The sequence below is a fragment of the Culex quinquefasciatus genome, chromosome 3 (assembly GCF_015732765.1).
Source record: "Culex quinquefasciatus strain JHB chromosome 3, VPISU_Cqui_1.0_pri_paternal, whole genome shotgun sequence".
Taxonomy (NCBI): domain Eukaryota; kingdom Metazoa; phylum Arthropoda; class Insecta; order Diptera; family Culicidae; genus Culex; species Culex quinquefasciatus.
The window spans coordinates 171,558,584-171,586,353 of record NC_051863.1 but is presented as its reverse complement, the minus strand read 5'-3'; the positions used below and the strand labels follow the sequence as shown (position 1 = coordinate 171,586,353).

The window sequence follows — 27,770 nt, the reverse complement described above, 5'->3', positions numbered from 1 at the left end:
TGTACAACGGCTAAAGCTTAAGACATTCAACAAAGCTTAGGGTTTAAAATATCATTCCTTGCAGAATTCCTAAAAAACTAGATAAAAAAGTAATTGATGTGTGCTTGTGTGTGTGTGACCCTTAAGACCTAGTAAGCTGCTGTGCACGAAAACGCGTACGGAAATCACTCCAGTCCACTTAATTCTACGGGGACCCTATCAGGAACCAGGGTAACACCACGGTGACGGCGATGGCCGCCACGCAGGTCGCACACACCACAATCATCTGCGACATCTGGTGCCGGTGCTGGTCGGTCTTTTCCCGGTGCTCGCTGTCGGTGATCAGCAGCCTGTCCTCGCCCGGGTCCTTGGTGAACTCGAGCACCTCCACGTCGTACCGGAACTTGACCTTGGAGGACTCGCGGCGCCAGAAGAGGTGGCCCGAGTCGCGCCGCTCCAGGCACCAGATCGGTTCCGCCGGGGGAATCGCTGCGGATGTGGGTGGAGAAGAGGAGAGGGGGAAATTGTTGGTTATTAGAGTTTATTTTTAAATTTTTAGGATATATTTTTGATGTGCAGAAAAAAATGGGTTGAATTTAAAACTGTTCTGAAGAAAATTATGGCACGTTTTTGAAAAACGTACCATGAAGTTTGAACACTTTGTTCGTTGTTCCCAATTTCATGAGCGCTTATTCAAACCCAGTGAGAATTTTTGGGATCATAAACAAATCACGTAATGCACAATTTTTCACATCCAAACAGTTGTTAAAAAAAACTTTTTCTCCAAAAAATAAACCATAACATACACTTCATGATTTATTTACGTGATTAGTGTGTAATGTGTATCCTACAAAAAATATTTCGCCTTTAACAATTAATTTGGGACTATTCAGTATTGACGTAATTTCTTATTTAATTTTGTCTTTTGAACACCAAAAATTAAATTTCCAACATATATATGTTTAAATTGAAGTTCTTTTTCAGTGTTTTTTTATATGTAAATGTTTTAAATGGGACTGAAGAGGGCATCTATTGTGCTTAAAAAAACACAAATTTTGAGAAAACAATATTTTTGGAAAAGTCCATAATGAGCATGAGCATGAGCATGAGAGACCACCCATGGTTGTCCTTCTCCGTTGCTGAACAGGACCGTAATATCCTATCAATACAACCGGTCATACGCTTCAACGATCTAATGGTGTTTCCCTTATCAACAGCATTGATGAATGCGCTGAAAAGATAAAACATCAAGATCATCAAAACTAGATCTGGAGCAAATAGGTAACAGTCGTTGGCCACCAACGGCGCCCGCCATGTCAGTTTGTAGATCTCGGGGGATTGGGACGGGTTAGTTAGTTAGCACAGGTTGCTACCAAGGGTGGGTTCTATACGATATCCACACCCCCACGTGTGCCGGAAAACTACTTTTACTTGGGATTTTGTTAGTGGGTAAAGGTAATGGCCAGGATTCATCATAGAGGATGATGATGTGGCCCAATAATCAATAAATTTTGTTTAATAGTGTGATGGATTATGAATTCTAAAGGCAAACAGTCGGATGATGCGGATGAGACTATTCCCGGTTATTTGGTGTTGATTTAGAATAAATGATTCAATCTTAGACAGCCGGCTGTGGAAACATAAAACCAAATAATATTCGAAAAAGCGAAAACGCGAAACCGCCCGGATAGAAAAACAAACGCAATCGGGGGGACAACAAAGACGGAAACGGCAACGAAAATCTTGCGTGATGACCGCGACGCACACCGTTCAACTTCACGAACGCAACTCCAATATTTTTGGAAAAGTCCATAATGTTTCAAAACAAAATTTTAAAAATCTTTCCGAGATGCAAACAAATTGTTTTGCAAGCGAAAACTACTGCATTGTTTTGTGAGGCGCACCGTTTTCATGTTTTATTATTTAATTGTATGATTTTTTTTCGAGTAAACATAAATAGCCGGGGCTACTTTGATAAGTTTTAGAGTTTTCTGCAAAATGAAAAGTACAAAATAAACACGTACGTAATGGCTTGGAATCATACTGATCGTGGTAAAGAAGTGTTCACAAAAAATTGAAAAGTATAAAAAGTAGAATAACTTCAATTGAGGAAACGTTGATGAATTTTTTAAATTTAATTTTTGGCATACTTTAAAAAACAGAATGCATTTTTGAATTTTTGGCACAATTATCTACATGAAGTAGATAAAATTAGATTGTATATAATTAGTTAGATGTGTTTTTAAGGCTGGTACAATTTTTATTCAAAGTTTTTGTCACACCCCCTCCCCACCACTTACTTCAAATTTGGCCTCGGAAAATCAGGGGCAAAAAAAACATATTTTTTTCATAAAACTTCAAAATTTCAATTGAAATTTAAGTGCAATCAGCTGAAATTGATTTAAAATGCATTCGCCTGCGTTTAAAATCATTTTCAGCATGTTTGAGTTGTTTACCAACTTTTTTTTTTGAAAATTTTCGATGTTTAGTATCGCAAAAAGTTTAGTTTCGTACCACAAAATGTTTTTTTTACAATGTTCAAAATAGATACCAGGTGTTTTTTTTTGTGATTTCTTCTAATTAACGAGTTTTTGCTTAACAAATGCACGGAATACACGGAAAACTATAACAATTTTGAATACCCTTATTGTTATTGAGAATTTATTTTTTTTTCTTGATGGCCATTAGGATAAATTTTTTTTAATTAAAAGCTTCAAAAAAATAACTGATGTACAAATTATTAAGTTTGAGAACTTAAAATTATAGAAAGAAAACTGTCTTATTTACTAAATTTGTTACGATTTGCCCCAGTTGATGGTAACATGTTTGAACTGTATTGTAAAAACAGGAAATTTATAATAATTCATGTACATTATCAACCATTAATGATTGCAAAACAACTGAACTAGTGTAAAATGCATTTTAAAACACATTTTGCATAGAAATGTTGGCTTGCAATTTCAATTTCAATTTTTATTTTTTTTAAGTGTAAAAATAAATATTAAATTATTTTCAATTCGTTATTCTTCGAAATTCAAAGTTTATGAACAAAAAATTTACGTTTGCCATCTAATTTCTTGACTCACTTTGAGACATTTTTAAATAATGCTAAACTATTTGCAGCGATATAATCTCAGTATTAAAAATATGCCTTTTTCGCTCTATTAAAAAAACTTTATCACTGAAAAGTTGTTATTTTAAAAAAAAGAAAAAAAAACTTCAAATTGAAGTAAACACAGTTAAAATTTTAGGAAATTTAAATTTAGTGTCTTTTAGTACGTTTTTACACCCAAAATTCAGAATCGAGATAATCGTTCTCTCAAATTTTATTGAGGGCTCAGTGCCAAAATCGATAGAATAATGGTACCAACTCACACCATCATAACAAATGAGTTCATTCGTTAGTTGAATCAATAAATCTCCAACAAGTGTCATACATCGACTTCTGACTTCTCCATGGTCACCAAGCTGGGGTGGCCGAAGCAGCTAAGTCATTGGATTGGTTTGTCAAAGGTCTCTGGTTCGATTCCCGTTGTCGATACTTTCGGTTTTTTGTTTGACGGATGAACTTTTTTTGCAAATGAACCTCGAGAGAATAGTTCTATCGCCCATCTCGAGCTGTGTTCTCTGCGTCCGTGAATGGTACCACTATTCTCTCGACTCGAGACCATCATTTTCTCGGACTAGCGCTGCCAGTTTTGGGTGTATAATATTAATAAAAAAAAAGTTTTTAGTTAAAAAGCTTGTAAACTTAGTTAACTGAATGAAAACAATAGTTTTTTTTTTCACAAAATAACAATGGCAGCAACCTTAGTTCATTTGATATAAATAAAATTTGAACTCTTTAAATCTGATTTTAACTTGAAAAACTGTGACTATCATCACAGTCATCCCGGAATTAAAAATAATAATTTCTAACGCAACTATTTTTTAAACACATTTGAAATAACTTTTTTTTTGACCTAAAAAAATCATTAGGCTGGTACAAATATTTTTAAAAGTTTTTGTCACCACCCCCCACCCCCTTCAAAATTAGCCCGAAAAATCAGGGGGCAAAAAAATATTTTTACAATAAACTTCAAAATATCAATGAAAATTCAATTGCAACCAGCTGAAATCAAATTAAAATACATTCTTCTGCGTTTAAAATCATTTGTAGCATGTTTGGGTTTATTAAAAAATCTTAAGATTTTTTGAAAATTTTCGATGCAAAATCTTTTTTTTCGATACAATTTTTGTTTTTGTCAGATCTTAGATTTTTTGAAAACTAATGATTGCAAAACAACTGAACTAGTGTAAAATGCATTTTAAAACACTTTTTTCATTTAAATGTGAAGACTATGGCTTGTTATTTAAATTTTTATATTTTTTTATTTTTTCCCCCTCCCTTGGCCTCGGCCAGGGCCGAGGGACAAAAACTTTTTTAAATATTTGCATCGGCCTTATTATGAGACAAACCATACTAATTGGAAATATTCGAAAATAAGACTGAAATCCTATAGATGTCACCCCGGTTTATGGTATTCAAAAATATTTGAAAAACTTGGAAAGTTTCTAGAAACGTAACTTTTTTGAAAGTTATTGCATTAAATCAAACATTAAACATGTAAAATAAATTCGGAATTGGAAAATGCCCTATATTTTTCAATGCACAAATTAATAAAATCCGTTTTTTACATTGAAAATCGAAAATAAATTAGGGCTAATTAGATGGCACTGAGAAAAGCTATGTTTTATTAAAAATAACTTCACCACCCAGTGTAACTATCAACAAAAAAAAAACACTAAATGTTTAACGCTGTGCTTGAATATTTTTCAAAGGGTGCTTTTCCGTCATAAAGCATTTTGAAATTGCCAAAAATAACATGATTTAGAAAAGATGCCTAAAAATCTTATAACTTTGGGCTATTTGGGCTCGTTTGAAATCATTCGTTTTTTTTTGTGAAATTCTAATTAACAGTACTGCAAAAAAGTTTATCGCGAACAAAAATGCTTCGTCAGTAATTAGATAACACTACTCGACAAAACAAAACTTGTGTCAAGGGAATAACGTTATCTCATCCGTTCCTGAGAGAAAAGGCATCCCCGAATCCGATGCAATCGACAGAATTTGATTTTATGTCCACGCGGACTGACGAGAAGTTGGTACATTTTTTAACATAAAAAATCGAACAATTTAAAAAAAACCATGCGTCTCCTCCCAATTATATGAGCCATCTACAAGAATATGGAAGCGCCTGGTGCATAGCCATTTCCTTTAAGCACAACGGAAACAACCAATACAAATGTATAAAAAGTTGTCAAGTTCTCGAGGGTCCACAGCTAGCATTTTTGTACGATTATAAAAATAAATATTAAAAGTTTAAAATTAATTTATTTAAAAAACATATTTTTGATTTATTTGTTTACTAAAGTTTTATGTATCTCAAAGGTCTAGGGGTACTTCGGGATGTCCATGGGCATCCAAGGACTGCCTGGAGTTAAGATCTACGAGTCTACCGTCGTAGCAAGCAAGAGGTCGTCGGATTTTGACCCCGGATCATGTGCATATAGCATCAGTGCATATGGTAGACTACTATATGAATGTGTTGGGATGTTCATGGTCATCCAAGGACTCCCTGGAGTTAAGATCTACGAGTCTACCGCCGTAACAAGCAAGAGGTCGTCGGATTTTGACCCCGGATCATGTGCATATAGCATCAGTGCATATGGTAGACTACTATATGAATGTGTTGGGATGTTCATGGTCATCCAAGGACTCCCTGGAGTTAAGATCTACGAGTCTACCGCCGTAACAAGCAAGAGGTCGTCGGATTTTGACCCCGGATCATGTGCGTATAGCATCAGTGGATATATTAGACTACTGTATGAATATGTTGGGATGTCCATGGTCATCCGAGGACTCCCTGGTGTTAAGATCTACGAGTCTACCGCCGTAACAAGCAAGAGGTCGTCGGATTTTGACCCCGGATCATGTGCCTATAGCATCAGTGCATATGTTAGACTACTATATGAATGTGTTGGGATGTTCATGGTCATCCGAGGACTCCCTGGAGTTAAGATCTACGAGTCTACCGCCGTAACAAGCAAGAGGTCGTCGGATTTTGACCCCGGATCATGTGCGTATAGCATCAGTGCATATGGTAGACTACTATATGAATGTGTTGGGATGTCCATGGTCATCCGAGGACTCCTGGAGTTAAGATCTACGAGTCTACCGCCATAACAAGCAAGAGGTCGTCGGATTTTGACCCCGAATCTTGTGTGTATAGCATCAGTGCATATGATAGACTACTATATGAATGTGTTGGGATGTTCATGGTCATCCGAGGAATCCCTGGAGTTAAGATCTACGAGTCTACCGCCGTAACAAGCAGGAGGTCGTCGGATTTTGACCCCGGATCATGTGCATATAGCATCAGTGCATATGATAGACTACTATATGAATGTGTTGGGATGTTCATGGTCATCCAAGGACTCCCTGGAGTTAAGATCTACGAGTCTACCGCCGTAACAAGCAAGAGGTCGTCGGATTTTGACCCCGGATCATGTGCGTATAGCATCAGTGGATATGGTAGACTACTGTATGAATATGTTGGGATGTCCATGGTCATCCGAGGACTACCTGGTGTTAAGATCTACGAGTCTACAGCCGTAACAGGCAAGAGGTCGTCGGATTTTGACCCCGGATCATGTGCATAGCATCAGTGGATATGGTAGACTACTATATGAATGTGTTGGGATGTTCATGGTCATCCGAGGACTCCCTGGAGTTAAGATCTACGAGTCTACCGCCGTAACAAGCAAGAGGTCGTCGGATTTTGACCCGGATCATGTGCGTATAGCATCAGTGGAAATGGTAGACTACTGATGAATGTTGTGATGTTCATGGTCATCCGAGGACTCCCTGAGAAGATCTACGAGTCTACCGCCGTAACAGCAAGAGTCGTCGGATTTTGTGTGCGTAGCATCAGTGGAAATAGACTACTGTATGAATGTGTTGGGATGTCCATGGTCATCCGAGGACTCCCTGGTTAAGATCTATGAGTCAACCGCCGCCGCAAGAGGTCGTCGGATTTTGACCCGAATTTGTGTGAATAGCATCAGTGGATATGGTAGACTACTGTATGAATGTGTTGTGATGTTCATGGTCATCCGAGGACTCCCTGGAGTTAAGATCTACGAGTCTACCGCCGTAACAAGCAAGAGGTCGTCGGATGACCCCGGATCATGTGCGTATAGCATCAGTGGAAATGGTAGACTACTGTATGTGTGTGGGATGTTCATGGTCATCCGAGGACTCCCTGAGTTAAGATCTACGAGTCTACCGCCGTAACAAGCAAGAGGTCGTCGGATTTTGATGTGCGTATAGCATCAGTGGATATATTAGACTACTGTATGAATGTTGGGATGTCCATGGTCATCCGAGGACTCCCTGTTAAGATCTACGAGTCTACCGCCGTAACAGCAAGAGGTCGGGATTTTGACCCCGAATCTTGTGTGTATAGCATCAGTGCATATGGTAGACTACTGTATGAATGTGTTGTGATGTTCATGGTCACCCAAGGACTCCCTGGAGTTAAGATCTACGAGTCTACCGCCGTAACAAGCAAGAGGTCGTCGGATTTTGACCCTGGATCATGTGCTTCATTCATTCACATTCATATAGTAGTCTACCATATGCACTAATGCTATACGCACATGATCCGGGGTCAAAACCGACGACCTCTCGCTTGTTACGGCGGTAGACTCGTAGATCTTAACTCCAGGGAGTCCTTGGATGACCATGAACATCCCAACACATTCATATAGTAGTCTACCATATGCACTGATGCTATTCGCACATGATCCGGGGTCAAAACCGACGACCTCTTGCTTGCTACGGCGGTAGACTTGTAGATCTTAACTCCAGAGAGTCCTCGGATGACCATGAACATCCCAACACATTCATAGTAGTCTATCATATGCACTGATGCTATACGCACATGATCCGGGGTCAAAATCCGACGACCTCTTGCTTGTTACGGCGGTAGACTCGTAGATCTTAACACCAGGGAGTCCTCGGATGACCATGGACATCCCAACACATTCATACAGTAGTCTAATATATCCACTGATGCTATACGCACATGATCCGGGGTAAAAATCCGACGACCTCTTGCTTGTTATGGCGGTAGACTCGTTGATCTTAACTCGAGGGAGTCCTTGGATGACCATGAACATCCCAACACATTCATATAGTAGTCTACCATTTGCACTGATGCTATACGCACATGATCCGGGGTCAAAATCCGACGACCTCTTGCTTGTTACGGCGGTAGACTCGTAGATCTTAACACCAGGGAGTCCTCGGATGACCATGGACATCCCAACACATTCATACAGTAGTCTAATATATCCACTGATGCTATACGCACATGATCCGGGGTAAAAATCCGACGACCTCTTGCTTGTTACGGCGGTAGACTCGTTGATCTTAACTCGAGGGAGTCCTTGGATGACCATGAACATCCCAACACATTCATATAGTAGTCTACCATTTGCACTGATGCTATACGCACATGATCCGGGGTCAAAATCCGACGACCTCTTGCTTGTTACGGCAGTAGACTCATAGATCTTAACACCAGGGAGTCCTCGGATGACCATGGACATCCCAACACATTCATACAGTAGTCTAATATATCCACTGATGCTATACGCACATGATCCGGGGTCAAAATCCGACGACCTCTTGCTTGTTACGGCGGTTGACTCATAGATCTTAAAACCAGGGAGTCCTCGGATGACCATGGACATCCCAACACATTCATACAGTAGTCTACCATATCCACTGATGCTATACGCACATGATCCGGGGTCAAAATCCGACGACCTCTTGCTTGTTACGGCGGTAGACTCGTAGATCTTAACTCCAGGGAGTCCTTGGATGACCATGAACATCCCAACACATTCATATAGTAGTCTACCATATGCACTGATGCTATACGCACATGATCCGGGGTCAAAATCCGACGACCTCTTGCTTGCTACGGCGGTAGACTCGTAGATCTTAACTTCAGGGAGTCCTCGGATGACCATGAACATCCCAACACATTTATATAGTAGTCTATCATATGCACTGATGCTATACGCACATGATCCGGGGTCAAAATCCGACGACCTCTTGCTTGTTACGGCGGTAGACTCGTAGATCTTAACACCAGGGAGTCCTCGGATGACCATGGACATCCCAACACATTCATACAGTAGTCTAATATATCCACTGATGCTATACGCACATGATCCGGGGTCAAAATCCGACGACCTCTTGCTTGTTACGGCGGTAGACTCGTAGATCTTAACTCCAGGGAGTCCTTGGATGACCATGAACATCCCAACACATTCATATAGTAGTCTACCATATGCACTGATGCTATACGCACATGATCCGGGGTCAAAATCCGACGACCTCTTGCTTGCTACGGCAGTAGACTTGTAGATCTTAACTCCAGGGAGTCCTTGGATGACCATGAACATCCCAACACATTCATACAGTAGTCTACTATATCCACTGATGCTATACGCACATGATCCGGGGTCAAAATCCGACGACCTCTTGCTTGTTACGGCGGTAGACTCGTAGATCATAACTCCAGGGAGTCCTTGAATGACCATGAACATCCCAACACATTCATATAGTAGTCTACCATATGCACTGATGCTATACGCACATGATCCGGGGTCAAAATCCAACGACCTCTTGCTTGTTACGGCGGTAGACTCGTAGATCTTAACACCAGGGAGTCCTCGGATGACCATGAACATCCCAACACATTCATACAGTAGTCTACCATATCCACTGATGCTATACGCACATGATCCGGTGTCAAAATCCAACGACCTCTTGCTTGTTACGTCGGTAGACTCGTAGATCTTAACTCCAGGGAGTCCTCGGATGACCATGGACATCCGAACACATTCATATAGTAGTCTACCATATCCACTGATGCTATACATACATGATCCGGGGTCAAAATCCGACGACCTCTTGCTTGCCACGGCGGTAGACTTGTAGATCTTAACTCCAGAGAGTCCTCGGATGACCATGAACATCCCAACACATTCATATAGTAGTCTATCATATCCACTGATGCTATACGCACATGATCCGGGGTCAAAATCCGACGACCTCTTGCTTGTTACGGCGGTAGACTCATTGATCTTAACACCAGGGAGTCCTCGGATGACCATGAACATCCCAACACATTCATGCAGTAGTCTATCATATGCACTGATGCTATACGCACATTATCCGGGGTCAAAATCCGACGACCTCTTGCTTGTTACGGCGGTAGACTCGTAGATCTTAACACCAGGGAGTCCTCGGATGACCATGGACATCCCAACACATTCATACAGTAGTCTAATATATCCACTGATGCTATACGCACATGATCCGGGGTCAAAATCCGACAACCTCTTGCTTGTTACGGCGGTAGACTCGTAGATCTTAACTCCAGGAGTCCTTGGATGACCATGAACATCCCAACACATTCATATAGTAGTCTACCATATGCACTGATGCTATACGCACATGATCCGGGGTCAAAATCCGACGACCTCTTGCTTGCTACGGCGGTAGACTCGTAGATCTTAACTCCAGGCAGTCCTTGGATGCCCATGGACATCCCGAAGTACCCCTAGACCTTTGAGATACATAAAATTTTAGTAAACAAATAAATCAAAAGTATGTTTTTAAATAAATTAATTTTAATCTTTTAATATTTATTTTTATAATCGTACAAAAATGCTAGCTGTGGACCCTCGAGAACTTGACAACTTTTTTATACATTTGTATTGGTTGTTTCCGTTGTGCTTAAAGGAAATGGCTATGCACCAGGCGCTTCCATATTCTTGTAGATGGCTCATATAATTGGGAGGAGACGCATGGTTTTTTTTAAATTGTTCGATTTTTTATGTTAAAAAATGTACCAACTTCTCGTCAGTCCGCGTGGACATAAAATCAAATTCTGTCGATTGCATCGGATTCGGGGATGCCTTTTCTCTCAGGAACGGATGAGATATCGTTAATCCCTTGACACAAGTTTTGTTTTGTCGAGTAGTGTAACTAATAAAAGTATGTCTTGTAATTTACATTTTAACTATTTTTAAAATATTTTTGCTTTAGTCCTTTACTTCAATAAAAAAGTATCAACGGCCATTCTGGTCTCTTACGTCTATCTTACGTGTATCTGTTTTTTTCTGAAAAGTTTTAATCACCAAGTGAGCATTTAGGCTCGAGTCAAAATTCTCACGTTATCTACAGCTTTGCCAAAAACACCAAAAAGATCAGAAAAATAAAAAAAATCAACATCTTTGAAAAAAAAAAAATTCTTAGCCTGCAATGAATTAGGACATACGGAGTGAATCGGGATATTTTGATTAATTTTTATTAGAACAGACAAAAATTAACAAAACTAGTACGACGATTGTTAAAAACGCTAATTTGCAATTCCTCACCTGAAATCGTCATACTGTCCATTCAGTTTTCACCAATCACAACACTTTAAAAATTCTTCCACGTTCGAAGGCACTTGTTTGCACTGACTTTATTTGCACAATCAACAATTGAAAGCAGTAAAGTGCGTTTATCTCACTTGATATGTTATTCAGGATAATTCGTCGATGATATTTCGTACTTTCAAACTACAAAAGCTCATACTCAAAAAGCACTGAGTAAGGATTTTCCTGTCTTCCGCCCAATCACTTGATGTTCCTCTCACTTAATTTCGGGGAAAAAAAATCGTGGCATCAACCCGGCAGCAGCGGCGTGTTCATTCACCGGCAGCAACTCGCCAAGTGCTCGTGATAACTCCGTCGTCGTCGGCCGTCTCCAGGCTGAGCTGACACACCCCGCGCTGAACTCTCTTCTGCCTGCAAACAGAGAAAAACGTGTTGGAATTAATAAACAGCGTTCGAATCACAGCAACCCGGGGTGAGAAATTTTGGAAAACATTGTTTATTTTTCAATTTTGTTGAGGGGGCGAGATGTTGGGGGTGGGAAGGAGATCGTGCAAGTTGTTTGACCCTGACGGCCTGGCATGGCTTGCTTGATGACGATGTGCTGACAGGTGAAATTGCGAGTGGAAAAATCCTAGTTTTGTTTCCACCTGGTGAATTGCAACCCAGTTCTAGTAGGTTCTAGGAGCTGTGTTAGGGGAAGAACACGTATCTTTGGAATTTTAGGAGTTTGGTTTTAATTCCATTGATTTTATCAATTACAGAAAAAAAAACAATTTCTTTTGCAAATCTTGCTTGATTACTTTCTACTTATTAGATAATTAGTTAATGTGCAGATGGGTCAACGTTAGGTTCCGGAAAGAAATTCATGTTTCTACCCTAAATGTAGAAAGCACAACAAGTTTTATTTTAAATTAGAATGTAGGGCAGTCGAGCAAAAACAATCGTGATGATTTGAAATAGATTAAAAAAAGAATTGAGGTTTGGTGTAGCAAAAATAGTTTATATTTGAAGAGGTCACTAAACTGGAACGTTCCAATTACGGTATTTTTACAATCTAGGTTGATCATTTGAGCAATTCTCTACCAAAACCGAAAATGGATTTTATTTTTTTGTTATTTGGCTCAAACTTTGCTTTTTTGTGTGTGGAAGGTTGACTTAGAAAACCTCAATTTTCCTGTTTCTTTTTCTTTTAGCCGCTGTATCTCAGCAATCAGATGTCCAATTTTCAATGTCTCTTGACAATTTTCTAGCATTTTTTTTTGACTTTTCAAAAAAAGGAATGTTCAGTAATGGTCACTCATGGTTGTTTAACTGGCAATCAGGCCATGTTGCTGTCAAACACCGCGCGTTGTTTTCATGTATTTTTTTAAGTTTTTATTCTTACTAATGAACATCATTCGTATGTATTCTCTCTCCCAAGTCGAACGTGTTTTATTTATATTTTTTTATATTTAAAAAATCGGATTTTATTTCTGATATCATACTTTTGTTGGCTATTTTTTGAAAAAGAACCCTTTATCAAAAAATCTGTAAATTACTTTTCGATTGAAAATTTAATTTTTTATCAAACAAATTAGCGGGCTTTTGTCCCCTAGAACTTATAAAAAATATATAAATAATATAAATATTCAAAAGTTACAGATTTTCAATTATTTATATACCTGTGAACCAATGACACAAAATAGTTTCTTTGATAATAGGGAAGATCTCCATAAAGTTTGAGCCAAATCCAAAAATACAAAAAATAGTAAATGGTCGAAATCGGCCGATTTCGTAGAGAATTCCTCAATTGCGATGACTACAACCCCACATCTAGAGAAATTTAAATTATTATACGCTCTGTTTTCCCCACCTCGACCGAATGCAAACTAACTAGAATCATTTAAGTGATACAGGTTTTATAGCAGTTTTGTTAAAAATGATTTGTTTTACCTATTTAACACTATTCGACAAAAGTTTGCAAATACACTGCAAAAAAAAAAAAAAAAAAAACATTGCCACTTCTCTCAAAAGAAATATTTTTTAATTCAGTCCAGACTCACTAATATTTTACTTCAGATAATCGTACTTGCGAAAAATACGAATCACGATTTTTATTTTAAAACTAAAAATTAAAAAAAATTAGGCGGTTAAGTTTATGTTTGTTTCTTATAGTAAAAATTAACGTAAACTTGACTGTCCCTTGTTCGGGAGGTCATTTGGAGCAACTTTTGTTCTATGAAAAACTTTACTTCTCTTGTTTAATGTTTTTTTTAGAATTTTAATTTGGATTTATCTTGTATAGTTTATTTATGTTTTTGACAGTATTTGGCCTATTTTAAATTTTTCATGTTTTTGCGGTCACTTTATCAATTTTTTGCTTGTTTTTCACATTTTATGCTCCAGTACACCCAAAATTTAGAGTAGTGAGAATCGTTCCCTCAAAATTTATTGAGGGCTCATTGCCAAAATCGAAGGAATAATTCTACCACCTCACACCATCATAACAATATGAGTTCATTCGTTAATTGGCAAAGTCACAATAAACAAGTCAAACTTTCAACCCTAAAATTTTCTAAAATTTTAAGAGTTGTTCTTTCCAATGCTTTTTGAAAACCAATAATTGGTTGAAAATGTTTTTTTTTTTGCAATTTAACATGATAAATGCAAATAAAAAATACTAAAAATATAACATGAAAAACATAAAACAAAAAAAAGTACAATTCTTGCAAAATAAGTTGTTAAGATAGTGAAAATCGGCAAATTGATGCAGTTAGGAACGAGTGCTTAACCAGCCAATCATGCGAGAAATTCCCCTACTGCACTCAGTCGCCAGCCAGCGACAAGTTAAGACGTGTTTTGCTCGTGTTTTCATCTCGCGTGCTTGGAAGTTTTTGACAGATGGAGGTGGAGGAATCCTCCGAGGAGGAAGATTTTCGTCCCGTCCGCGGGAACCGGAAGCGGAAGAAGTCCAGCGAGGTCACTGGAATCGGAGGAGGGGACGCCCCGGCGGTTCCACCACCCGGCCAGTCGGCAGGTAAACAAAAGCAACCACCTTTGGTGGTGAAGAACACCACGGAATTTTACAAGCTCGTGGCGATAGTGGAAAGTTGTTTCAAACCGATTTAAAAAATAACCCGATTTGGAACCAAGGTGACCTGCTTCTCTGTCAAAGATTTTGACAAGTTGCAAGAGCTACTCAAGAAGAAGAAAGTGGAATTCTACACCCACGATCGGCGGAGCGAACGAAATCATCGGGTGGTTCTTCGTGGTTTTCCTGATGAACTGAAACCGGACGAGGTCAAGTACCTTCTGAAGAGGGATCTCAAGCTGGACGCGCTGGAGGTGCATATCATCAAGCGGAAGGAAAAGTCCACCGTGGACGAAACTCCGTACATTGTGGTCTTCCCCAAGGGATACACCAATCTGAAGAAGCTCTCTGCAATGAAAGTTGCGGCAAGCACTATCATCCGGTGGGAGGCCTACCGGAACAAGCGGCCGAACGTGACCCAGTGCAGGAACTGCTTGCAGCTGGGTCATGGAACCAGGAACTGTCACCTGAAAGGCAGGTGCAACAACTGTGGGGGTCCCCACAAGACGGACGAGTGCAAAGTCCAAGAAGCGGTGTGCCAACTGCTCTGGAGCCCACGAAGCCACGGACCGCAGCTGCCCTAAGCGTGCGGACTTCATTCGGAGGCGCCAGCAGGCGTCGAAACCGAAACCGCCGGGAAGGAAGGCGGAGAAGCAGAGTCCAGCAGTTCCGGCGTTTACGCCGGCGGAGTTCCCTCCGCTGTCGTGCGCAGTTCCGGACGGAAAATTCAAGGATCGCCCTCGTCCCGCAGGAAGCAGCCAAGGTGCCCCCCGAGCCACGGAGAAGGAAGCCGGGGAGGTACTCTACAGTTAAGCTGAGCTGTGGGGGATTTTCTCCGAGTACATCGGCAGGTTCAAGACCTGCAAGACCCGCTTGGACCAAGTAACCCTCGTCAGTTACATGATCTCCAAGTATGGAATTTAAGGAGTTTTTTTTTGTTATTATATAATGTTTTACTGATCCTCGGTCCCAACCTGGTCACAGCACCTAAAAGGACCTAATAAAAATAAGTTAAGAAAAAAAAAATCCCCTACTGCTTTAAGTAAAAATAAAAAAATCCCTGGATATATTTTTTTGTATAGAGATTCTCTGACGATGTTTTTTTTATCTCTAAATGAGCGTGTGACCTATCTTCGTCAAAAGACTCGTATTTGTCAGAGAAGTACCATAAAACTGCTGATGTGCAGGAATTCTAATTAAATATTTTGTCTAAACGTTTCTGTTATCAATTCGAGACATTATCACGTCGTGATAAGACGTCTAGATATTACCGACGGTGGTCAGTTTAAACCAATAAACGCTACATTGTTCAAAAAAGATGTTTGCTTCGCAAAAACCTAATTATCTAATTTTTATGCAAACAAACATAGTCGTAAACTGCAAGGCTATGACAATTGATACAACGACTCATATTAATCATGTGTTTTGTTTCCCCGTCTTAACCTAAGTCCATTAACCTCCCCCTGCAAACAATCCAAAACTGTCCAAAACAAAGCTTTTATATTGGGTTGCTTATCGCCAGTACAACCCAGGTGCCCTCCATCGATAACCCCCTCGTTCAGCTGTTGGCAAATATACGAATCACCTCGAAAGTTCCAAAAGTGCAAACCTAAGCCATTTCGCGTACCTAGTTTAAGCCGGTACAAGTTTACTTGGGTAAGTGGGCTGCCTTAATGGTGTAGTTGTGTGTGCGCTAGAAGAGTATAGCCTCGTCACGTTGAAGAATCGCAAGTTCGCGCAGAACGGTCTTATCTGGTTCGCGTAGAAAAAAAAAGTCAGGCCACAGCTGGTTGGCTTTTGCAAGACAGGGGAATGCTGATAAGAAAGGAATGGCATCGTTTAGCGAGTTGAACCTTGGACGCCAGTTAATCTAAGCAGGGGAATTTAACTTTGGGGATAAGGAAATTTAATGAATACTGTTGAGATTTGTTTTATCGGACAATAAGCCAATCAGAGATAAGCTAAACAAAAGCTTGTTTTATTTCTAAAAATAAACATCAATACTTCTAAAACCCCTTCTTACACTAATAATTTTCAACCATTACGTTACACAACTTTTCGCGAATCATGTTCCGCTGCTGAACCTGTTTAATTCGCGGTGCCTCCAGATAAATTAACGATTTGCGTCATACCCTTCATCATCATCTTCATCGCCGTCGTCGAATAAAAACGTCACTTCGTGCTTACTTGGCAAAGTGTTACCAGTCTGCCAGCTAAAATTTATCGCACCGGCGAGGACTTGGACTTGGAAACCAATGCTCTAGAATTGGGAACGTGATTGGATTTAAGCACGATTGTTGATAATTTTTCGAAATAAAACTCCAGATTTAGCAATAAAATGCAAAATTAAAAATGGTTTTCAAAATTTATATACATTTTTGAGTAATCATTATAATTTTAAAAATAAACTTTTTTTTTGGTTTTTGAAATAATTAATTTTGAAATTTATAGAAAGCCATCACAATCATTTATAAAGTATTCGTTCATCGGATCACCGAATTAAATTTAAAATATTAAAATAAAAAAAATCTTGAGGGTACCTTATCTTGAAATTCGAGTTTTATAAAAAAAAGATTGGTGCTTAGTTTCTAATCAAAAGTCAAACGAAGCCATTTGGCATAATTGTGTTATAAGTTTCCATACAAATTTTACATTTATTTATACACAAATGTTTTCTAAATATTCTAGAATCTGTATCTCGAGAATGGTTTTTTGATCTATTAGATGTATCTGATACAGTAAAATCCCGTTTTTCATCAAAATTTTTTTCACTGAAAATTAAATTTCCAAAATATGTGTTTGTATTCGTAATTTCTGATTTTTTACATGGTTCCTAGACTTTGCGCTAGAGGTCAGGAAAAATAAATAAAACATAAAATAGCAGGACAAAATTTCAACACTTCAATGCAAAAAGGTATGGAAAATTTACGGTTTTGCAATTATTTGTTTTTCGTAAATGCTAAATTTTCAAGAACCTATTTTGTTTGGCGAAAAAAATCTTTTTGCGGCGCACAGAAAAAATATGATGGTAATATTCATCAAGGAATATTGACAGATTTTGTAAAAAAATGTGTTATATTGCATCAGGAACTGGTGAATTTTCATCAGATTTTACAAAGTTTTCAGCAGGTTCACATTTTTATGCATTTTTCATGTAATATTACTCAAAAAAAGGTAATTTCAACCTACCAAATTTTGAAACTTCGAAAAATTTTATATACTCAAAATATTTTTTTATGAACAACAATATGATAAAAATAATTATAAATGTGGATGCACTTTGAATAGTTTTCAGCTTATTGCACTTAAAATTACATTAAAGTGCTGATTTTTTTTTGAAAAAAATTACCCATAGATTTTTTGTATTGTTTGAAAAGGGATCAAATTTGTTTTATTATTTTCAATAGCCTTTCACATTTATGAAAAAATAGGATGTTTAGAAAAAATATTGAATGCATGTTAAAACAAATAAAAAAATATTTAGGGTGGCAAATTTATTTTTTTAACCACATTTGTTGAATTTTTTTTATTATAAATATAACATAATAATTTAAAGAAACGTTATTTATTATAAGAAAGTTCAATAAAATAAATTAAATTAAAAAATTAGATGAAAAAAAAAATTGCAGTTGAAAATGACTTGTTCACTGTCTTTGAGTTGAAGAAATTTTCTGGTTGAAATTTTCTAAAAAAATCAGTTTTTGGGTCACTCCAGGTCAACTGGGTACACTTTTGGACTCGACCTTCACCGATTTGGACCAAAATTGGAGGAAACGTTCATCTATCGATAGTTAATAGTTTGGTGCTAATTGGACCATCGCTCTTTTTTTGGCAATGCCCTCATTTTTGACGATTTTCTTTTAATCATTACTTTGCAACTTTTTGAGCAAAAGACTTTCTACAGGTTGCATTTTATAGAAAATTGTCCAAGGAATTCGATAAAAATATAATTTTTACCCTTAAATGCCCACTAATATTATATATTAACTTTTTAAGTTTTAAGTTACAAAAACTTTAAATAAAATGTGTACCATTCGAAGCAAAAGTAAAATGAAATTCAAAAGCAATTGCAAAATATCGATATTTTCGGAAGACATTTTTTTCCTAGAGTTTTTATAAAGGTAAATAACAGAAACCGTGCAACTTCAATAAAGTAAGTTTGATTCTGACAATTACCTACATTTGTTGTTTGTATCATGTTTACTCGCACTGACGGTTTGTTTAATAAACTAAAATGTATCGAATATTAATTTTAATTTCAACCCGATCTTCTCTAGGTCATGTCGACCTTTCGATGACCAATTAATTATGAACTAATTTTGGATGCTTTGGATGGTTGGAGCAGAAAAATCTCGTGCAATTTCCAATCAATCACACGACCTTTCCCAATTTCGTGGACAAATTTATGCCTATATACGGAACCGCCCCATTGACATCCAATAAAATCGACACTTTCGACATGGGTAAAATAAATCAATTTTCTCCTCTGACTGTCTGACTGCTAACTGGTCGGCTCCATGCGGGGAATTCTTTTTTTTTCGCTTAAATTTGCTCGCGTCAAGTAATAAATCGACATTTACCGAAAATAACTGCGGCGGCGAATGTCAGCGGTGGAAAGTTAAGCGCGTCGCGACGGCGCAACCAAGAAACGTCATTGGCTCGATCGCAGTGAGCTGCGCGGTCTTTTTCCATGCCAAATGGAGTGGCAAAGGGGGATGGCTTGCCAATTGTTGAACTAGATTTGTTTTGCAAACGGGAGAAGGGGGTTGAGGATATTTAGGTTGTATCTATTTTTGGCTCACCAAAGTTTGTCAATGGAGTTTTCCGTTACAGCAGGCCGAAAATAGGTACACGTTGGGACGAAAATAGGAGCATCAACAGTTGACAGTTCGGCTGTGGCACGTAGGCCTACTTTGTTGTGCCAACGACCGGCAAAAGGTTCAGAAATTCGAAATATTGCACTTTTCCGTTCAATTGCGCGCGACTTGGGAATTCCAACTGCATGAGCACCGTTGCTCGGCTAATTGAATATGCAACTGGGCTTAATTGACGACACAAGTAGGGTCAGTTCAAGTGCCGCTGGTAGTAAACAATCAAGTTACGACCTTGCCGGACCATTTCGGTGTTATCAGCAGTGTGATAAAAGAATATTTCATCGCAGCCACGAGTTAATCCTGACGTATGGCTCACTATAAATTGCATTGTTTTGCCCCCAAGACTTGCTGAATCAAAATAGTTTACTTTTTTACTATCAGTAAAGTGTGTTTTCTTTGCGGCAAGTGATGGGTTTGTTATGACAGCGAACGTTCCCGGGGCAGATTTGTCCCTCGTGAGCTAGTGCGTCATCTGCCTGTGTGATTGTCCACTTTTTTTTTGTTTGCACTTAAGTAAGTGTAAGCGTAGACTGTAGCGGGCCACTTTGCTAGATTGATTACTTAAGCGAGATGAGGTTGCATCTCGGTTTGAACTTTTAAACTACAGTGACTTGAGATAAATGAGCTGGTGGAAAGGTTCACATCGAGGTTAAAAAGCCTATTTTTATACACAGTTTTATAACATTTCACTTACATACTCTTAAATACAACTCTAAAAACAGTTAAGGTGAAACGAGACGCCAATTCTAGGACAACTTCTGTTCAAATTAAATCAATTTAATATCAATTAAAACTAAAATTTACTTCATAAAAAAATAAAGAGCAAAGGAAAAGATCCAAACTATCAGTTACATTACTATTTTTTCTGGCGCAAAACTTGTATTTCCAATATCTCAGCAACTAATGGTCAAGTATTCAATGTTCAAAAATTAAACATTTTGAAAATAAGACTTACACCTTTTTTTTATTGTGCTATTTTTTGAAAATGAAAACAAAAAAATAAATGCTTATAATTGAGTGTCAGTGTTAAAAAGTTCACATTTAACAATTTCTTCATAGCAACGTTATACATAATTTTATCAATTTAAATTTTCTGAGTGATTTTTTAAATATTTTTTAAATATTTTTTTTTTGGAAAAATTAGTGGTTAAAGTTATTATCTAAAAAAAAACACACATTTTTGTTAAATAAACATGAATTTTCATAAAACAATACGTTTCAATGAAATCAAAAAAAATGAAGATTTTTTCATCTTTAAGGGGTTACATACATGCTGCGATGGAATAATCATCATCAAAAGAAAATCTTTTGACACTCATCAAGAGAAAAAATCCGAAGGGAGCATGGCTCTCCTCTCTCGCGTACGAAAGATCGGTAAAAAGAATCTTAAAGAATCTTCAACTTGATTACTCGGCGGAACATCGTTTTCACTACTACACTTGCAAGTGTAACGTCACACGTCGAAAAACGACCTGTCACATTTTGTAGATGGGCAAAGTGTGTAAACAAAGTGAAATAAGTTCAGTGTCTTGCGAACCTTCGTGGTGAACGGACACTAGAGCTGCGGTATTTTTTACTACCTAAGCTCAGAGTTATTTCAAAACAAAATTCACAGTCTTTTTAAAGACTTCCTGAGTTATTTTCCAAAATTCTAAACAGTCTTTTCAAGACTAACACCACCTGAAATTTTGTTGTATTTTACAAACGAAGCCATCTTTTTAAGAGAACTTTGCTTGCAAAATGCGTCAAAACAAAGGTAAACGCAAATCTTCTGAAGATTTGGTCGTTACGTCGGTGAAGCGTTTGAACGCTAAACCGGCTAACGGAAACAGAAAAAGAAAACAGCCTCTTCTGAGGTCTGATTCTGATTCTGAATGTGAGGTCAATCCTCCAATTCCATTGACAAACAGTTTCGATGTTTTATCCGAAACTGAAGACAAGGAACCTTCTCCTCGTACTGAGCCTTCTGCCGTCGAGAAACGAGTAAAGGCTCCGCCAATTGTAGTGACTTCCGTCTCCGATTTGGCCAGCTTTCGAACGCAACTGAAGAATTGCAAAGAAACTTGCAATTTAAAGGTTTCGTTCCAGCTTGGTCGAAAAGGAGAATGTCGCTTGTTGACGGAATCTTTACAAGATCACCAAACTTTTGTTGGTTATTTGAAAAACCACAAACACAATTTCTACACGTATGAGACCAAGAATGCTCGGCCATTCAAGGCGGTCTTGAAAGGTCTCTCCAACGACTTGTCGGTGGATGAGATCAAAAACGAACTTAAGGTGTTGCTTGGCTTTGCCCCATCCCAAGTAATACCAATGAAGAAAAAATCAAACGGGAATATTTCTCGCTTTGGTTTGACTTCACAATTTTATCTGATTCATTTCAACAGAAATGAAATCAACAATTTGAAACTTTTGGACAAGGTACAGTTTTTGTTCCATGTACGGGTAAAGTGGGAGCATTTTAAGAAACATGGCGGTAATGGCCAGAATCTGACCCAGTGCCGGCGTTGCCAGGCATTCGGTCACGGTACTGATCATTGCGCCATGGTTCCAAAATGCATGGTTTGCGGGGATTCTTCTCACGACAAGGACAATTGTCCCGTGAAAGAAGTCACCCAATTTAAATGTGCAAATTGTGGTGGAAATCACAAATCAAATTTCTGGGATTGCCCCATCAGAAAAAGGTTTTGGATTCTCGTGCTAAGCATCAGCCGAAATCCAAACCGAAATTTTCTCAAAGTCAGGTTGTACCTGCATCTTTAAATCAAACGTTCGTGCTGTCTCACTCGAACAATGCTAGAAATACCCCTACCGTGGAAAAGTTAGGTAACAACAATGGCATTTCTTATGCTAACGTCGTTTCGGGTTCATCCACGAATTTTAAATCCTCTACCAATTTTCAAATTGGGCAGGTACCTCAAATTTCATTTGAAAATTTTTCTGCTGGCAACGCTTTGGGATCTTCTGATCTCGGCGATGTTACGTTTGAAAAATGACTTTTTTGCAAAACTCACTGTTTGGTTTGATTCAAACAATGAGTAATGCTACATCCATGATGGAAGCAATCCAGATTGGATTAAAATTTGCGAATGATGTTGTTCTTACCCTAAAGTTTAATCATGGATCTAAGTAATTCCATCAATATTATGAATTTTAATGCTCGCTCTTTAAAAGCGAAAGAAAATGAATTTTTCAACTTTTTACGAGTTCATAACGTGCATGTTGCTGTTATAACCGAAACATTTTTAAAAACTGGCATTTATTTGAAAAGTGATCCAGATTATAAAGTTATAACTAATAACCGAATGAATCGAAATGGCGGTGGAGTTGCAATAGTTATCCACCGTAGTATGACTTATAGCACTTTACGTGACTTTAAGTTAAAAGTTATTGAAAGTTTGGGCATTGAACTTGAAACTTCTTTTGGGAGAATTATGATTGCAGCTGCATATTTGCCTTTCCAGTGCACTGGGGAAAATAAAAATTATTTCAAAGGGGATTTGAATAAACTTACTCGGCATAAATCTCGATTTTTGATTATCGGTGATTTTAATGCCAAACACCAATCTTGGAATAATTCTAAAGTAAATTCCAATGGTAAAATTCTATTCAGAGATTGCACTTCTGGTCTTTATTCGGTTTTATACCCGAATGGGCCAACTTGCTTTTCTTCTGTTAGAAATCCATCAACAATTGATTTGGTTTTGACAAATCTAAGTCAGTATTGTGGTCCTTTAGTGACTCATGCTGATTTTGATTCTGATCACCTTCCAGTAACTTTTTCACTTTCTCATGAAGCAGTTACCAGACCCAATAGTTCTGTGTTTAATTACCACAAAGCTAATTGGGACAGGTATCAGCATCATATTGAGAATAATTTAAATCATGATTTTGTTTTAGAAACCAAAGCTGATATTGATTCAGCCTTGGAATCTTTAACTAATGCAATTTTGGATGCTAGGAATATTGCTATTCCTAAGGTCCAAGTCAAATTTGATTCTCCCATTATTGATGACGATCTTCAACTTTTGATTCGTCTAAAAAATGTTCGCCGAAGACAGTATCAACGTTCTCGTGATCCTGCACTGAAGCGAATTCAAAAAGATTTGCAAAAGGTTATTGACCACAGATTCACTCTCCTGCGAAATGAAAATTCGCAAGAGATGTCGAACAAATTAAACCTTATTCCAAACCTTTTGGAAACTTTCAAAGGTTCTTAAGAAACCTCAAAACCAATCCCTTCTTTAAAAGATGGTGATAATATTCTATTAACTAATGGGGAAAAAGCTCAAAAACTTGCTCAGCAGTTTGAGAGTGCTCATAATTTCAACTTGAATGTTTTGAGTCCTATTGAAAATCAAATTTCAATAGAATTTCAGAATATTGTTGAACAAGAATTTTCATCAGATGAAGTTTTTAATACGGATCTGAATGAAATAAAATCTATTATCAAAAAATTTAAAAATATGAAAGCCCCTGGTGAGGATGGCATTTTTACATTTTAATTAAAAATTACCAGAAGCAACTTTAAGTAGCTTGGTCAAAATTTTCAACAAATGTTTTGATTTGGCATATTTTCCCAGTAGTTGGAAAAATGCCAAAGTAATTCCGATTTTGAAACCGGATAAAAATCCTGCTGAAGCCTCAAGCTATCGGCCCATTAGTTTGCTTTCATCTATTAGTAAATTATTCGAAAGAATAATTCTTAATAGAATGATGACGCACATTAATGAAAATTCAATTTTCGCTGATGAGCAGTTTGGATTTCGCCTTGGGCATTCAACTACTCATCAGTTGTTGAGAGTTTCAAATTTAATTCGAAGCAACAAATCTGAGGGCTATTCTACTGGCGCTGCTCTTCTTGATATAGAAAAAGCATTTGACAGTGTTTGGCATAAAGGATTGATTGCGAAATTGAAAAGGTTTAATTTTCCGATTTATATCGTGAAAATTATTCAAAATTATTTGACGGATCGTACTCTGCAGGTATGTTATCAGAATAGCAAATCTGATCAACTACCTGTACGTGCTGGCGTCCCTCAAGGAAGCATTTTGGGTCCAATTTTATACAATATTTTTACTTCTGACTTGCCTGATTTGCCCCCAGGATGTCAGAAATCACTTTTTGCTGATGACACAAGCATCTCCGCCAAAGGCAGAAGCCTTCGTGTCATCACAAGAAGATTACAAAAGCTTGGATATTTTCAATTCTTATTTGAAAGAATGGAAAATTACTCCAAATGCTGCAAAACTCAACTTATTATTTTCCCTCACAAACCAAGGGCTGATTTTCTTAAACCAAAAAGTCATCACATTATAAAGATGAATGAGGTAAATTTAAAGTGGGAGGATCAAGTGAAATATCTTGGACTTGGTTTTGACAAAACCTTACTTACAAGGATCACATTGAAAGTATCCAGGTTAAATGTAACAAATATATTAAATGTTTGTATCCACTTATAAACAGGAATTCTAGACTTTGTCTCAAGAATAAACTGTTAATTTATAAACAAATTTTCAGACCTGCCATGCTTTATGCTGTGCCGATTTGGACAAGCTGTTGCTTAACCAGGAAGAAAAAACTTCAGAGGATTCAGAACAAAATTCTGAAAATGATTCTGAAACTTCCTCCCTGGTTCAGCACCAGTGAACTTCATCAATTAGCCGAAGTGGACACTTTGGATGTTATGTCCAATAAGATAATTGATGCATTTCGACAAAAATCATTGCAGTCTTCAGCTGCATTGATCCGCTCTTTATATAGTTTATAAGTTAGTTTTAAGGTATCCCTTTTCCTTTTGTACATGTAGGACCTCCTACATTTGAAATCACTGAATAGCGAAAGCTACAATATTTCATGAATAAATGAAAGTTGCTAGTATTTAAAATTGAGGTGAAAAGTCATCGTTTGTGATTGGACACTCAATAATATTTTAACTGAATGAATGTACATGGAAAAGAAATTTGAATAAATATAAATTAAAAAAAAAAAAAAAAAAAAAAAAAGTGAAATAAGTATTTTTTAATGGTGCTGACAAAGAAATTCATAAAAAATCGTCAGAAGATTGATTTTCTTGGAGAATTTCTCGAGCGATTTTCTTTTGCGTGATTTGCCTCCTCTCTTTTTCGCGGGTGAAGAAAGTTCGCAAGCGAAATTGATTTTTTCCGATTATTCCATCCCTTCATACATGTAAATTGGCAAAAATGTCAAGGGTTCGTATGATCACACACTATTTTTTTAAATTTGTTTTCAGGGCATTAAAATATACATTTTCATATATTAACAAAATAAATATGAAGACATTTGGATGTACCATTGCCGAGCTATAGCTATTTTAATTTAGCAGTTTCAAAAAATGGGTACCACGATATCTCAACATTGCGTTGACCAAATCGGCTCAAAATTTTGGTGAAGACTCACTACACGTGTCTCGTGTGCATGACGAAGGCTGATTCTCAAAAAGTTAGTTAAAAAAAAGATAAAAATATTTTTCCGTTTTTCATATAAAAAATCAACAGTTTGTGATTATTGTATTTTAAAAATGTTTGTACTATTTTCTCACAAGCACCATTTGATAACCTTGAACATAGGAAATCCATCGCTTGAAGGCCCTTCTAAAAATCTTTAAATTCATTTATATTTTTTATAGAAACTAGCAAGATCAAAGTTTAATTTAAATTGCCCTAAAACATAGGATACTGCATAGCTTGTTGGATATCAATAGATAATTCACATAAGTTATCGTACCATTCTATTAATTTCAATTTTTAACAAAACTTAAGACAAAAAATCAGATACCTGGTTGCTGAGACACTTATTTAAAAATAATTAACCTTGCGGTTGTTATTGAAAATCAATCGAATTCACATCCCAGGATAAACAATCAATGATATCAATAACATCTGAAAAAAAAAATCGATTTCCCTTCAACTTTCAATGCAACCTTTAATAACCTTTCATCAAAACTTCTCACTTCACGCCTAGTTTTCTCAATCTACCACCCCAATCAACGATCTTGCCCATCAAAGATCCACACCAATCCACACGAAATAGATGTGCCGTTGATGGCTGCGGATGATGCCACAGCACGTGATCTAGATCTGACCTGTAGCAGACCTCTACCCAGCTGACCGGCGTGGCGGCTGCCAGCTAATCAACCATATAGCCAACACTTGTAATAACAAATCGCCTTCTGCGGTTCGATGTAAACAGCTCAAAAGGCAGGCAGTGATTTGTTTGGAAGTTTTGTTCGAATTGTTTAAATTTTAAACTTCTTGTCAATGCAGTTATTTTTGAGGCATTTTTTCTACAAACGTCGGAGAAAACGCTGAAGCCGGATTTCGTCAAGGCCACGCCGCACTGTGATGATGACCAAGTTCCCCCCGCGTATCACACTAACGCACACATTCACACAAAACGTAACGCACGCACACAGGTGTTCGAAGGGTTGCGTGATCTACTTCCCAACCGTCTGTGCACAACACTGCAGCTGTTATCAAGGCCTTCTAGATTGCGAGTCGTGATGGTGCCGCAGTAGGCCGCGACATCCAACTAGAATTACCTGCAGTTTATCAAGAGTTGTCGATAACGTCACGTCACGTCGTCGATGACGTTGTCAGCTGAACTTGTGGGTGCTGCGCTATCAGCAGCTGAACACACCTCCAACAGCACGTACGCGCACACCAGATGAGTCTTCTCTTCTGTCTTCACCTTAAGCTGTACTTTGGCTACTTCGATTTATATAATTGACCGCTGTTAAGTCACTGCCTGCTACGATTTCACCAACGCATCCAACGGACGATTGCCTACAAGTCTTGAAATGACCGCTTCGCTTCGCTCAGCACAGCTTTCTTTCTTCTCTTTGTAGACTGACCGATGCACTCTGACTGCTGCTTTGTAAACCTCGGCAAAAACTGCAAGCCTCACTGGAGTTTGACGTCGTCAACACTGCAGGTTCATTCATCAACGAGCGCGACCCAATTAGCATAAAACAAGTTTTTGCCTAGTCGTGGATTCTATGCTGGTAGCGACTACCTAACCTATGGGTCTCGCTTTGTATCAACCACACTTCTTACAGTTTCATGCTACAGGTAGCTGCACGCCTACTTTGATTGCCCTTCTGCGCGCACTTCCTGGAACGGCCTTCTTCGAAGCAGTATCGTGTCGCGCAGGTCACTTGGATTCCGGTTAGACGCGTACGCATCAACGTTCTTCGCGCGAAACGCGTAGTAGGCTTTGCCTCGCAGAACAAAATAAAGAGGAAGGGGTAATTCTCGAGTATCGCACACGTCCGGTTCAATTGCTGGTCGGATAGCGACTGACAGGTTCTGGTTGTGAGTGT

The 27,770-nt window shown here is 38.0% G+C and overlaps 1 protein-coding gene across 1 annotated transcript; it reads right to left on the bottom strand.

Annotated features, from left to right (window-relative positions):
• On the bottom strand, nucleotides 1-27,770 carry LOC6044080. The gene is made up of 3 exons (XM_038264523.1): nucleotides 26,991-27,770; nucleotides 11,482-11,895; nucleotides 1-468 (listed from the first exon to the last, which is right to left on the bottom strand). The coding sequence occupies exons 2-3, from the start codon at nucleotides 11,501-11,503 to the stop codon at nucleotides 185-187; spliced, it is 306 nt and encodes a 101-aa protein (XP_038120451.1). The 5' UTR covers nucleotides 11,504-11,895; nucleotides 26,991-27,770; the 3' UTR covers nucleotides 1-184.